The 12,231-nt window shown below is 46.6% G+C and overlaps 1 protein-coding gene across 5 annotated transcripts in view; it reads right to left on the bottom strand.

Annotated features, from left to right (window-relative positions):
• The window catches only part of cpx (synaptic transmission protein complexin), a 428,390-nt gene that overhangs the window by 20,351 nt on the left and 395,808 nt on the right, over positions 1 to 12,231 (bottom strand). For all 5 annotated transcript variants that reach the window (XM_065431135.1, XM_065431137.1, XM_065431114.1 and 2 more), the window contains one exon: positions 3,590 to 3,753. In XM_065431135.1, coding sequence (XP_065287207.1) covers positions 3,590 to 3,753 — 164 coding nt within the window. The remainder of the gene's footprint in view (positions 1 to 3,589; positions 3,754 to 12,231) is intronic.

The following is a 12,231-nucleotide window of genomic DNA, read 5'->3' as shown; positions in this document are numbered from 1 at the left end:
TTGTCTCTCAGCTCCTTATGCATATGTAAGTTTCCCGGGTCTCATAATGTCTGTGTATCGCCGATAGCAAGTCGGTCCCTGACAGTGCTTTTGGAATAACAAGATCAGAGATGCTATCCGAGAAAACCACACTGGCACTATACTAAACTTAGCCTGACTTTTACGTATTCTTTGTGTTTGAAATCTCGCTTCTCCTTAATGAACTTTATTTCGCTGATGATTCTTTGGCTAGCTGGTTTTGCATTGTCCCAATTATTTTTTCATTGTAGTATGAGCTGCAATAATTATTCCTACGACGTATTTAAAGAGGAGACAGATGGATGTCATTGAATAATAACCGGAGAGAGAAATAGAGGGAGTGGAAGGTTAACAATAAATGAATCTGGGGCCAAGTTCGCAAAGCTTTTTGGTTCGTAAGTGCTTTTTTTGCCGTTGGCCGGCTGCATTCGCTAGTAATTGTCCAGCGTCAGGATTGACTGAAATTTTGATTTTAAGAAAAATTCTAGCTTAAGAGCTTTTTGTGATTATGGGCCCAGATCCTTGGCGCCAGGCATCTCTCACAGCCTATCTCGCAGGCCCATAGACCGCAGAAAACGAAGTAGCGCGCTATAGCTATACCTTCAGCGCAGACATCCGTAGTGACTACCGTCACCAATATATTTTCTTCTGACAGTGGGCGACTGTTCATCTTGACAGGCGCACTGCACGGCATTTGCCAATCCACACTGTAAAGCGGACTAATAGAGACCAGCCGTACATTTGCCTGATCGCCGCCGCAGATGTCACAGGAATGACTGTAGGCCGTCGGAAGGAGCAATGAATAAAGCCTGGCAAATAAGGCACCAAGCCACAAGTGGCAAACTTTCTTCACTCCGTGGTAGTCTACGCAGAAAACGAAGCTGCAAGTCAGGGGTCAATGCGTGTGAACGAGTGTTCGTGAAAACGGTCGAGTTCCACAAGATTAATGTGTATCACGCCTCACAGGACGAAGTCTATGCCTGTGGCATACCTTTTCGAGAGCGGAATCAAAATGCATCGCCAGCTGTGGGGCAGATGGAGCAGTTTAGTCGGTGCGAATTCTAATCTATGTATTCAGTACAACCTATAGAATATGTAAAGAATGGCGGCTCTTGGAACTGCTGCTATCATGGTCTGCAAATGACAAGAAAATGAAATTATGGGGACTGTTGAACACGCTTAAATTTTCGTATATACACAAGTACCGAAAACATCGTAATGTGGGCCTTCTCGCATGCTACAATCTCCGTCGAAATGAAATCGCATTCGCTGCGATTCTCACCTGAAGGACGAAGCTCACGTCATGTAGAATGTCGATTATTGCTTCATAAGACGCAAACAATGGTGTTCATAGTATTGGAATCGCAAGATCTGGAAATTTTTCGTCCTCATGACGACTGCTAACACATTAGCACCTTTCCTACTGCAGAGAGGCAGAGTGGTTACATTGAGCCGAGAGGAGGAGCAGTCGGCCGGAAGAGCGTACCTCTGGCCTGCTGCTCCTCACCGGGGCAAGGGGAGAGGAGGGGAAAGGAAAATGGTAGGCGAAGCTCTAAGAGCGACGCACCGCAATGAAGCATCGATGCAATGCAGGGCAGCCAACGAGATCTACTTCTGCTTAACGCCCTCTGCTTCTATGTACATCATACCCATCTATCTCTCTAATCCTCGCTAGGAACCTACGTGGTAAGTATTGGTTTTGATATAAAGTGCTACGAGTATGCTTTCTAAAAACCGGTCAGCAGAATTTAATGAATTCGAATGACAACCGGCGGCACATTGTAAGAATGAGCCAAAAATAACTACAGCTAAATAAAAATAACGGTTTTTTTCAGAGCTAAGTAATGTTGGTGGCAAATTATGATCTAAAATGCAGGAATACTGAATAAGAAGTTAGTAAGTTAGGACATTCATTATTTAAGCACAGGAACAGCATTCGATTTCCTGCACTGCACACTGACTTCTGTAAGAACATTTAGCGTAGATAACATCTGAAAACTAATTTGGTTTTTTAGCGATAGGACGTAGATTATTTTTGCGGATATCACCCGAAAATTCCCTAATTTCGCTTTAGTTTTAGCGCGTCTTATCGATGTGAACAAAAAGAAAGCTTATTTTCTTTTAGTACGATCTAATGGATTACAAACAATGTCATTCTATCGTAAGTAGTGCTTTGTATGAGGACAGTGAGAAGTGGAAATAAATCTGGGCCCGTGTTCGCAACGAGCTCAGACGCTAGAATTCTTCGAAAGAGCGACTTACAGACAACCCTGTTGATGGACGTACTATTAAAGAAGGCGGCCGGCCAACGGCAAGAACCTCTCGCGAACGAACGTTTTGTGAATACAGCCCCGGTCACCGAATTCGACAACAGGGGCTGTTGCGCTGCAACACATTAGTTGTGTTTTACATTAGCCTGCTGCAAAACAAATTCACCTCGTGGATAGCTAGCCGTGTTGCCACACGGAAGTTTCTTTGCGAAAGTTTCTTTGTTCCTTGCGAACGCACCTGTCAAGTATTGTATGTATGCTCTGATAACACAGCTGAATGAGAATAAAAAACTCTGTGACATCGCATCATTGTTCCTAAAGATTAGCGACGGTTACTGTGATGCTGCAACCATCTACAAAACCTGGTTTCCAGGCAAGGAAAAAAGAAAGAAAAAAGGCCATCTTACTTAATTTACTAAGTCAAAACGGTAACTCTTTTTAAAAGAAGCAGACTCACCATTTGTTTATTCATCGCCTCGTTATACTATTACGAGTTTCCTGTGAAAAAATGCAAGCCACTTGCCAGAGAAGCTGATATTTATACAATACGAACCCTAATGAAGTCATAGCAGACGAGTTGCGCTTCATGGGTAAGAGTGCTACAGATTGACCGTTAGGTTGAAGGAAAACCTCTCGCTTTGATGAAACAAGGTTCATGGCACATCACGAAAGTGCCAAAGCAGTTGCAGGGGTAGTTGCAAGCTACGTACCTGAAGGCTGATCGCTGTTCAGGAGGTCTAAGACATAAGACAATGCTGCAACTGATCATGAGATGACTTGTAATGCTGTAGGAAAGGTGAATGTCTAGGACTTGAAGCTTACAATGGCTGTAATCAAAGTTATGGCGAGATGAAACTGTAAAGAACCATAACAGGTCACCGCTGCTTACACATATCATCGGTAATCAGCGAAGAAGTCCTCTTTATGCAAGACTTTGGCACTCATTGGCTCGGTCAAATAGCTCTAGGCGTTATTCAATGCCTCCTAAGTGTAGTTAAACGAAGCTCCTACGGATTTTCTGACAAAGGAAGATACTGTGCCTGAGTATACAGGTGCGTCGCTTCTCTCCTGTGGAGCATGTGCACCTCAGACAGTCAGTGGAATCGTACCTGAGCGAGGCCTCTTGGCCTTTGGAATACTGGACAGCTCCCTAGATTTCCCTAGAACACCTACCACGTGTCCGCGGCTCTGGACAGCGTCTGCCTTGGATTGAGTGCAGGCGGGGAGACTGGCTGGGTACCCGCCAGATAAGGGCGCTACTTCCCTATGCCGCGGTGGCGTCGGGAAGTGTTGTGGCTCACCTTGTCTCTGATCTGCTGCCTCATCTTCTCACGTTCTTCCTCCATCCGCCGGTGCTTCTCCTTTCGTCTTTCCTCGGCTTCCCGTAGCGCCTCGAGCCGCTCCTGCTCCGCTTCGGCTTCGGCTTCTTTGTCTTCCGAGGTCTCCCCGTCCCCTCCGATCTGGCCTGCAGCGGGGAAAAAAGAGGGACAAAGCAGTCAGTGGAGCGCTCCCGTGCAGGGACACACAGTGCGCGGTTTCGAGAGCGCGCTGACTTGTGGACTGGAGCAGCCCCACGCCGCCGAGTGCCGCCGGCCCTTTGGGATGGCGAGCCTGTCTGGCGCCAGGTGTTCGTGGCGCGGGCTCCTACTTTTCGATCTCAACTGCGCGCACAGCGCCCGGGTCCTGCTGGAGGGGCGGCTCGCGCTCAGCGCCGCGGCCGGCGGCCCGCGGAAGGCGCCGCCGGCGCCGCTGTTCGTGCGCGGGGCCGCGCGGCACCAGTTGCGCGGTACGTGCACGCTTCGACTCGACAGCGGGGACAGTGCCGCACGACGGCGGGCCCGAAATCAAATGAAAGTGAACCTGGTGTTAATTATTCCGAGTGTACGCGGACTGTTTCGAAAGAGAAAGCAATTTCTAGCTAAACTTGTCCGTTAACTACATTTTACCAAACTTCTCCCGCAATGTTCGTGGCTTGGAATTCCGCGGCGCTTAATGCGGCACCGACAAAAATTCTTCTTCAAACGCGTCTTGCAGCGGCAGCGAGGTATGGGAGGTACTTATGAATTCCAAACATCTGAACGACTTTAACTGGAACGCCTTTTGTGTGTGTGTCTCCATGTGTGCGCGTTCGGTTTCTTTTTTTTTTGCGTTTTCCTCTCTGTCATCTTTCTAACCCCTATCCCCCATCCCCAGTGTAGGGTAGCAAACCGGAGACTCATATCTGGTTAACCTCCCTGCCTTTCCTCTCCATTCTCTCTCTCTCTCCCCAAACATCTGCTCGTCTCACAAGAACCCCGATTGCGTTCGACGATATCGAGGAAACGAGAAAATGCTCGTCTACTTTTCTTTCTAGATAAAGCATTCCTTACTGCGTCCTCTGTCAGGCTTTGTACGACTTCAAGCAAGAACTGGAATCTCAGATTAACACAGCGTTAAGAGAGTATAGTAAAACTGAGCCTTTACTCCGTCTCTAAAAGTAGTGTTTCTTTTGAGGTCAGTTTCAGTAATGGCGGCTTCTATTCTGGTTCCCAAGGATTGCAAGTAATGTAACGTGTTCACCATGCGTTTCACTTGTAGGTCCAAATTTGCATATCGCCGTCTTTTAATAAAAGTTGTGTTATATGTACTTCTTTCTTCTTTTTTTTTTGCTGGTATGTTGGGTTTACGCAATTCATAAACTGAATTGTACGTGCACCGTTCACTCGAAATGCTGTCGGATGGAACGCGTTCATTCACCCTGTTACCTGAAAATATAAACATGTGAAACGACTCGTAGAGAAAAAAAATAGCGCCGATGCATTATTCAGTGGACGTGGTTTGTGCGTAATAATATAAAGCTGGGTCTTCGAAATCTATGCGATCATCCCGAGCCGCGAGAGTTGTCCGGTTTATTACTCTAGCATGCAAATTTGGTGTGAAGCTGATATTTCTACCGTGGATCCATACCGTACCAGTTTCGCTGACATCTTTACGTGAAGTACGCGCACATCTCCAAAGTTATTCCTCACAAAGAATTCATCCTTTTGTCTTGGCAGACTTTCTTCACAAAATTCGTTCGGTGCACGCGGTTACTCGTTTGCACCCGTGCTTGAACCAATTTTTCTCTCCAGGATCGGAGCCCACGCACGGCTGTCATTACACCGGCGCTCAACCATGGTGCTGAACTCGCGCCCGACGTAGCGTCGATCTTTCCGCGAACGTTCAAAGCGAGGGGAAATTAAGAACGCCGAAAGTGCGGCAACGAAAACAAAACACGAAGCATCACAAAAGAAAAGAATCCCGAAGAGAAAGCAAAACAAGTAGTGCGCGGTCCCGCGATACGCGCACGCGACGCTCGATATGAGAGTGCGTTCCCTGTGCTGAGCCTGCCCGCCCATCGGGACCGCTTTTCAATCACTGCACGACCCTTGCGTCCGTTGTGCGGGCAGAGAGCATTTAAGATCCTGGCCCCCTCTTCTCCCCCTTTCCCCGGAACATCGAGCGCAGCGAGGGGCTTACACGCAAGAGAAGTACAAAGAATGAACTTTCCACTTGGCGCCATCCCCCACATTTCTTCCCCCTCACTCTGTGGTTCTGCACGACGTCGACTGCTGCGAGGTGCATAGATACGCCTCGCGCTAACGGATGACACTTAAGCTCAACGAGAAGACGCAGCATTCCTTCAGCCCTGATTTTGGGCTGCAGCCCTGAGAAGAAAGAAAGAAAGAAAGAAAGATAGATAGATAGATAGATAGATAGATAGATAGATAGATAGATAGATAGATAGATAGATAGATAGATAGATAGATAGATAGATAGATAGATAGATAGATAGATAGATAGATAGATAGATAGATAGATACCTTGGTCTTCAAATACTTGGTCTTAAATACCTTGGTCTTCATTTCTCCCATGACATGTCATGGTCGAAACACATTGACATCATATGTAACAAAGCTTTTAGACGTCTCGGTTACCTCCATCGTTCACTGCGTAAGGCTCCAAAGGACACCAAACTGATGACGTATAAAACACTTATCCGACCTATTCTTGATTATGGCTGCATCATATGGAATCCTCATAAGAAATCCGATATTAAAAAGTTAGAATCAGTCCAAAAGAAATCAGTGCGCTTCATTTTTCGCAACTATAGCCGAGATTTTTCCCCTTCTTCCCATTATACAGCTACAGGTCTTACAGTTCTTTCATCTCGCCGCCGCTTAGAATGCATGAAATTTTTACACACGATTATTCATTCTGAGCGCCTTGATACACTAAATAATTATTTGAACTTTAGTCCACCTTCTATCACTAGAAGTTCTCATAATCTCAACCTTATCCCTTTCTTTTGCCGAACGGAGATGTTCAAGCACAGCTTCTTTCCACTGGCCATTGAACTCTGGAATGCACTGCCTGGAAGCATCCGCTCTTTATCTATGCAAGAATTTTTGAAGGCAATTACATATACTTGATATTCATATTTATTTTTGGGCTTGTATCTCGTTTTCTTGCTTTCCTTTTTTTTCCACTACCCACTCCTGCAATAGCCTCACCGAGGCTGCAGTATGTATAAATAAATAAATAAAAATAAATAAAATTGATAGATAGAATTTTATTTAAAAGCGAAGAGGTCGGTTAGAAAAGCTTTGTCCTACTGCTCCGAGTAGGAGAAAGGGGTGGGGGAGAGTTGAGGGAACAAGGAAGCAAAAAGAGAGAGAGAGATGGAGCGCCGGATCACGATGCTTAGCTGGTGGGCACGGAATTTTTTATTTATATAAAAATTAGGTCAACATACTTTTTTTCTTTTGGTTACTGGTTCTCTTCGAGAATATGCTGTCATGTATACGCGTATTCGGATGGGTCGAGCAGTGCGAACGGCGCTGTGGATGAGAAATGGGCCTACAGTTAACTACATATTATTTATTACAATGTCGACCATGACCATGATGGAGAATTACGAAACACAGAGTTATATGCTGTGGCTCAGCAATACGGTGACGTTCATACCGTGCTTATAAAATGTTGTGCATCGCGCGAGCAACTTCGCCGATTCGCCTGACTACCCTGCAGACCTGCCGAAATTTACAAAAATTGTGTAACTGACGGAAAGCACTTTTCTTCTACAAGATAAACGTTGCCAAATTAGAGATAAGCGTTGTTTACGCATGGGTACGCTCCGACAAAGTAAGATGAAAATATAATATATATCACAGAATTTCACAGAACATGCCGTCTTTTTGTGCAAATGGTCGTTGAGTGCGCGCATGGTGTGTGCAGGCCAGGCATTGCGAGAGGTGCTGTTAAGAAACTGTTTCGCTTGAAATGCAAGACGCGTACTGCGAATTTTAATGTTCCTAGCCGGAGCATACGTTCTTTAAGGGGCCCAGAAAATAGCAAAGAGGAAAGATGCAGCTAGATTTTTTACGATCTGCAGTAGTTTCAGGATTTGCACGTGTTCGCGATTATAGTACAGTCTGAAGAGGCTGCATGCAATAGACTCCGGCGAGGAAAAAAGAAAAGCGAACTCGGCCGTCTGTGTCGCTGAAGACCACTCTGTGGATGCTATTCGCACACGGTGCTTTATTAACTCGGAATGGCGCCAGTTAGCAAAGAGGGTAGCTGCTGCCCCCAGAATGTTAGCTGCACGCTCCGCAGTATTCTGGCGACCAGATTTTTTTTTTCATCCGAGCAATCTCTCAGATGAAAAAGGGAATCATTCTGCGTCGCAGATTCCGGGTCTTCTTCGCCAATGGTCTCGCAGCTTCTTTCCTCTTGTTCACAAACCGCGCTTTCCGCTTAGCTGCGCGAAATGCGGAGACAGCGAGACCGGCGCACTATGCTTCAATATTTCTTTTATTCCGCTTCTCGCGGAGAGATGAGATAAAAAGAGGTCGGACGGCAGCGTTGCCACAACGCAGCAGCTGCGCGGGCGGCAAACAACACTGCGGCTAACGGGAGCGCTTCAACCACTGCTGATTTACGATGCGCGCGTGCTCCTCGCTCGATCCTCTCCCCCACCCGCAACCCCTTGTTTTGTTTCGCAAACAGGGTAGGGGCCGTTTCGAGCCAGCGGCTAGACGAAGTGACGAAAAACTAAACGCGAGTCAAATGTATACGAAAAGAAAAGAAAGAAGTACCGCCGAGCCCTCGGAGAGCGTTTCCAAGCAAAGTCCCGCGCCTCGCTGCGTAACCCCGCATGCGCGAGCTGGCGCCCCTGTGTTTACCGCGCATTACTGGGATACAGGGCGGCCACGCGTCGCAGCGTGTACGCGCGCTTCTATTTGCAGAGCAGTGCGCGCGACCGCTGTGGCTTGTCTGGGCCCCCGGCGGCGCTGCTCCTGCTCTGCCGCCTACACGCGCTACGCTTGCCGCAGTTTTACAGCGGTCGCCAGAAAACCAGCATCGAGGAAAGAGCTTCCCAAAACACACGCGTCCGTGTACTCTTCTCAGGGTTCACACACACACACAAAAAAACAAGGAAAATGGGAGCGATTGATAAAAGGAGGAAACCAGATAGACGCCTTGGGACGAGAGAGGAGCTGCCTGCTTTGGCTGCTGCGCAGCTCCGCAAATAAAAGGTAAAAAAAGGTAGAACAACTACGACAACAAACTATGAGGTAAGAAATAGAATAAAATTAACGATAAAAAGCAGGATAAACAGGTACGCAAAGAGCAAGAAATCCAGCAATAACACAAAATTTGCAGACTGAGTGCACGTGTATACACAGTAGGTGACACTGAATGAAGGATATTGAAGACCCCATTCGCTGGCTAGAAGTACCCATTTGATGAGGTAACATGTACAAGAGGAGAGAGAAACTACGAGAGGACAGGAGAGCACACTGCAGCTGTAAAAAAGGCCCAAGAGGAAGCACGAAGATCGTAACAGGAAGACAACACGTTTTGAAAGTTATCAAGATGGAGAAAATTACAGTTTGTGTTCTGACTTTGTCTTCTGGGGAAAAGCGAGTGTCTGCTGCAAGAGAAGCAACGTGCAAGGGCCTGTGTTCCCTGGTAATCTTCCGCGGAACCCGCAGTGAAACGGAAGCTAGTTGATCAGTGAATTTAATAATTCGTGAATGATTTTATGCCAGATTAAGACGTCGATACGATTACGTCTGCAATCAAGTGACGGAAGTGTAGCATAATTATTCAAACTTGAAAAGTTGTCGGTGCGCGAGGTCAGAAAACGATGTTCATATATACTCAATCGGTCTTTCTGCCTCCGGTCAGTTATTATGCTATTTGATTTGTTTGTGCCATTCCACACCGCTGAGGCGTATTCAAAAATGGAAGACGTATGGATGTGAGCAATTCGATGAAGGGAAGTGTGGTACGGAAATCGTTTTCAAGTCTGCAGACGGAACCGATCGTTCGCAGGTCTCGTGATGCTACGCGGTTATAGCGAACGGAGAAGCTTAGCGTACTGTCATAAAGAATACTGAGATCACTTTTTTCAACAACCCTCGTCAACACTGCACCATACACTCAATAAAGAAAGACGAAATTATGGGTTTTATGCAAATATGACCTAATTCTTGTTTTAGACAAATTTATAGTGGGCTTCTTTAATTGGTTGCATAACAGTTTGAGGGTCGGACTACTGAGCGCGACAGTCCTGAATGCTGCGCATCTCTTTTAATGTTTTGACGTCGTCAGCGTAAACAAGAGATGTAGACTTCTGGATTGCTGAGGAAACGTCATTCATAAAAACAAAGAAGAGAAGCGAATCTAACATGGCACCTTGGGGTATACTATCACTAGATACTGTAAAAACAAAAAAACGATTGATCATTGACGCTCACGATGCAGGACCTAGCGAGGAGGTAGCTACGTGGTAGACCTATAATAGCCGCTTCAACACTGTAATGCACAAGTTTCTTGAGCCGTGGGGGATGATTTGCTGCGTCAAAGGCTTTGCTGAAGTCGCAATACACAGCATCAACTTGGCCCCTTTGCGTGGTGGGCGTGAAACCTGCATCATAAAGCTTACAAGTTTGGCGCTCGTAGCGGCCAGAAAGAAATCCATGGTGATTTGGAAGGAGAACGATTTGAAAACTGAACAACAATACAAAGAGTCTCCTTATGGCATTCTTAAGGGAAACTGTTTTGATGGACGTGTGCTGAAACACCGCACTCACTTTATACGTGACGCTCAGCTGGAGAAATTGCCGGCCTTCATCGCCAAGCTAAACCCACCAGCTGCTATAACTCACGCCCACCACCGCCACAGCTTAAATATGGCACAGAGAAAAGAAATCAGCCGATAGCTTTTGCCGCCGGGTTTGAAGATAGGAAAAAAGCGAGCGGTCTTTTACGCACGCCGGAGAAGTGCAATTATTCAGAAAGTTATATTAAAGAATGACGTCAGCATTGGTACAGAGATACTGCAGTAAGTTTTGATAATGGTGGTCGCAATGCCATCAGACTCCCGAGGCATTCGCAGACGAGATTCTCCTCAAAGATTAACGTGCTGGAAGTTCGAACAGAGGAGCGAGGCTCTTCTGTTCCTGGAGCGGCCATTCGCAGGGATATTTTGCGTGCACTTGCGGGCTTTTTTCACACTCGGAAAAACACTTTTTTGTATCACGCATTAAGGAACAGAAAGCTGTATCGGGAGTTTTTCATGTCACTCTACAATTTCCCCATTGACACATTTCATCTAACTATAATATTTGATAATTAGATTAATTAATTAAGACTAATTATCTAATTAGGTCGAATGAAAAATATGTAGTTTGAGTATCTGCAAGCGACTGCACACAACATTACATTTGTTCTGTCCAACTACGTGGCATTTGCATATTTTAAAACTCTGGCTAAAGTTAGCTAGGATACCTTGCATAGACGAAATGTACAGCGAAAAAATTAGCGGCTGCTTGTACTTATCCACCACACGAGTAGAGCATATAGATATGTCCTGTACGTTCACTGGAGCGCATACGAAAGTGTCTCCAAAAGACCGCCGGTGGGTTAGCGGTGCTCTTCTCCAATGACTCAATATGATACTTCTGATCCCCCTAATACAGCTAACTGCAGAGAGACTGCAGGAGTCTCCTGCCAGCAACAATAATGACAACTACCTCTTCTAATAGCAGTACTAGTTGCAGTAGCAGTAGTAAACACGCGAACTACTGCTTCAACCCTAAACATTTGGAGGAGGCTTAGGCTTCGCCTTTACGTGTTAAACGCGATAGCATTCAAATACCGCTGACTCCTTCTCATGCTTTCGGGCAACTGCAGCTTATGCAACCGTAACGTTTACCGGGAAACGCTGGCGAAGAACGCTGTGCACGAAAGCAAGCTTTCTGGCACAAACACGGCCTCTTGCATGGGTCAATTTGCTGCTATTGTTTCGCACGCTTAATACTTCAGTCTGAGCTAGAAGAGCTAACATAAAAGACACGCGCTGTCGGTGTTTGTTTTTTTGCATTACATTTGTTTGCGGGCTGCCGTTCTCAAAATTCCGAGGAATAACTTTGTAAAGAATGAAAGACAAGGCACGAGCAACTTTGGTGGTAGAAGAGTGGTTGGGTATGCGTGGTCTGGAATTTGGCTCGAAATTCATTTTGCCGAAGCGACGTCCGACACCGGACGCGTTAAAAGACATTTCAACCAAACGGTCTGTCTCTATCCAGCTGCACAACTTCCGGCTCCGCGCGCCACAGTTCATTATTGCGATAGCAACTATGTTGACATTCCAGGCTCATTTCTGCCGTCGGCGTCGGCGTGGGCATCGCCGTCGTCGTGAGGTTCCGTGTAAAGTCCACGGGCGATAAAATCGTCGCCGCGCACCGTATGCTGTATGTGCGAGTGAAAGCTTGCGAGGGTGAGCCGGCAATCGCGCATCAATCTCGCGCACGCAACAGCGGTAAGAGGGGAGGAAGGCGCCACCTTCCATTGCGCGCAAGGCCTCGGTGGGAGGGTAGGGAGGGGGGGGGGGCGTGCTCTACTCCGAGCGGTT

This window comes from Dermacentor albipictus, chromosome 1, assembly GCF_038994185.2.
Source record: "Dermacentor albipictus isolate Rhodes 1998 colony chromosome 1, USDA_Dalb.pri_finalv2, whole genome shotgun sequence".
Classification (NCBI taxonomy): Eukaryota; Metazoa; Arthropoda; class Arachnida; order Ixodida; family Ixodidae; genus Dermacentor; species Dermacentor albipictus.
The sequence above is the reverse complement of the archived record's forward strand: the minus strand, read 5'-3'. Positions and strand labels throughout refer to the sequence as shown.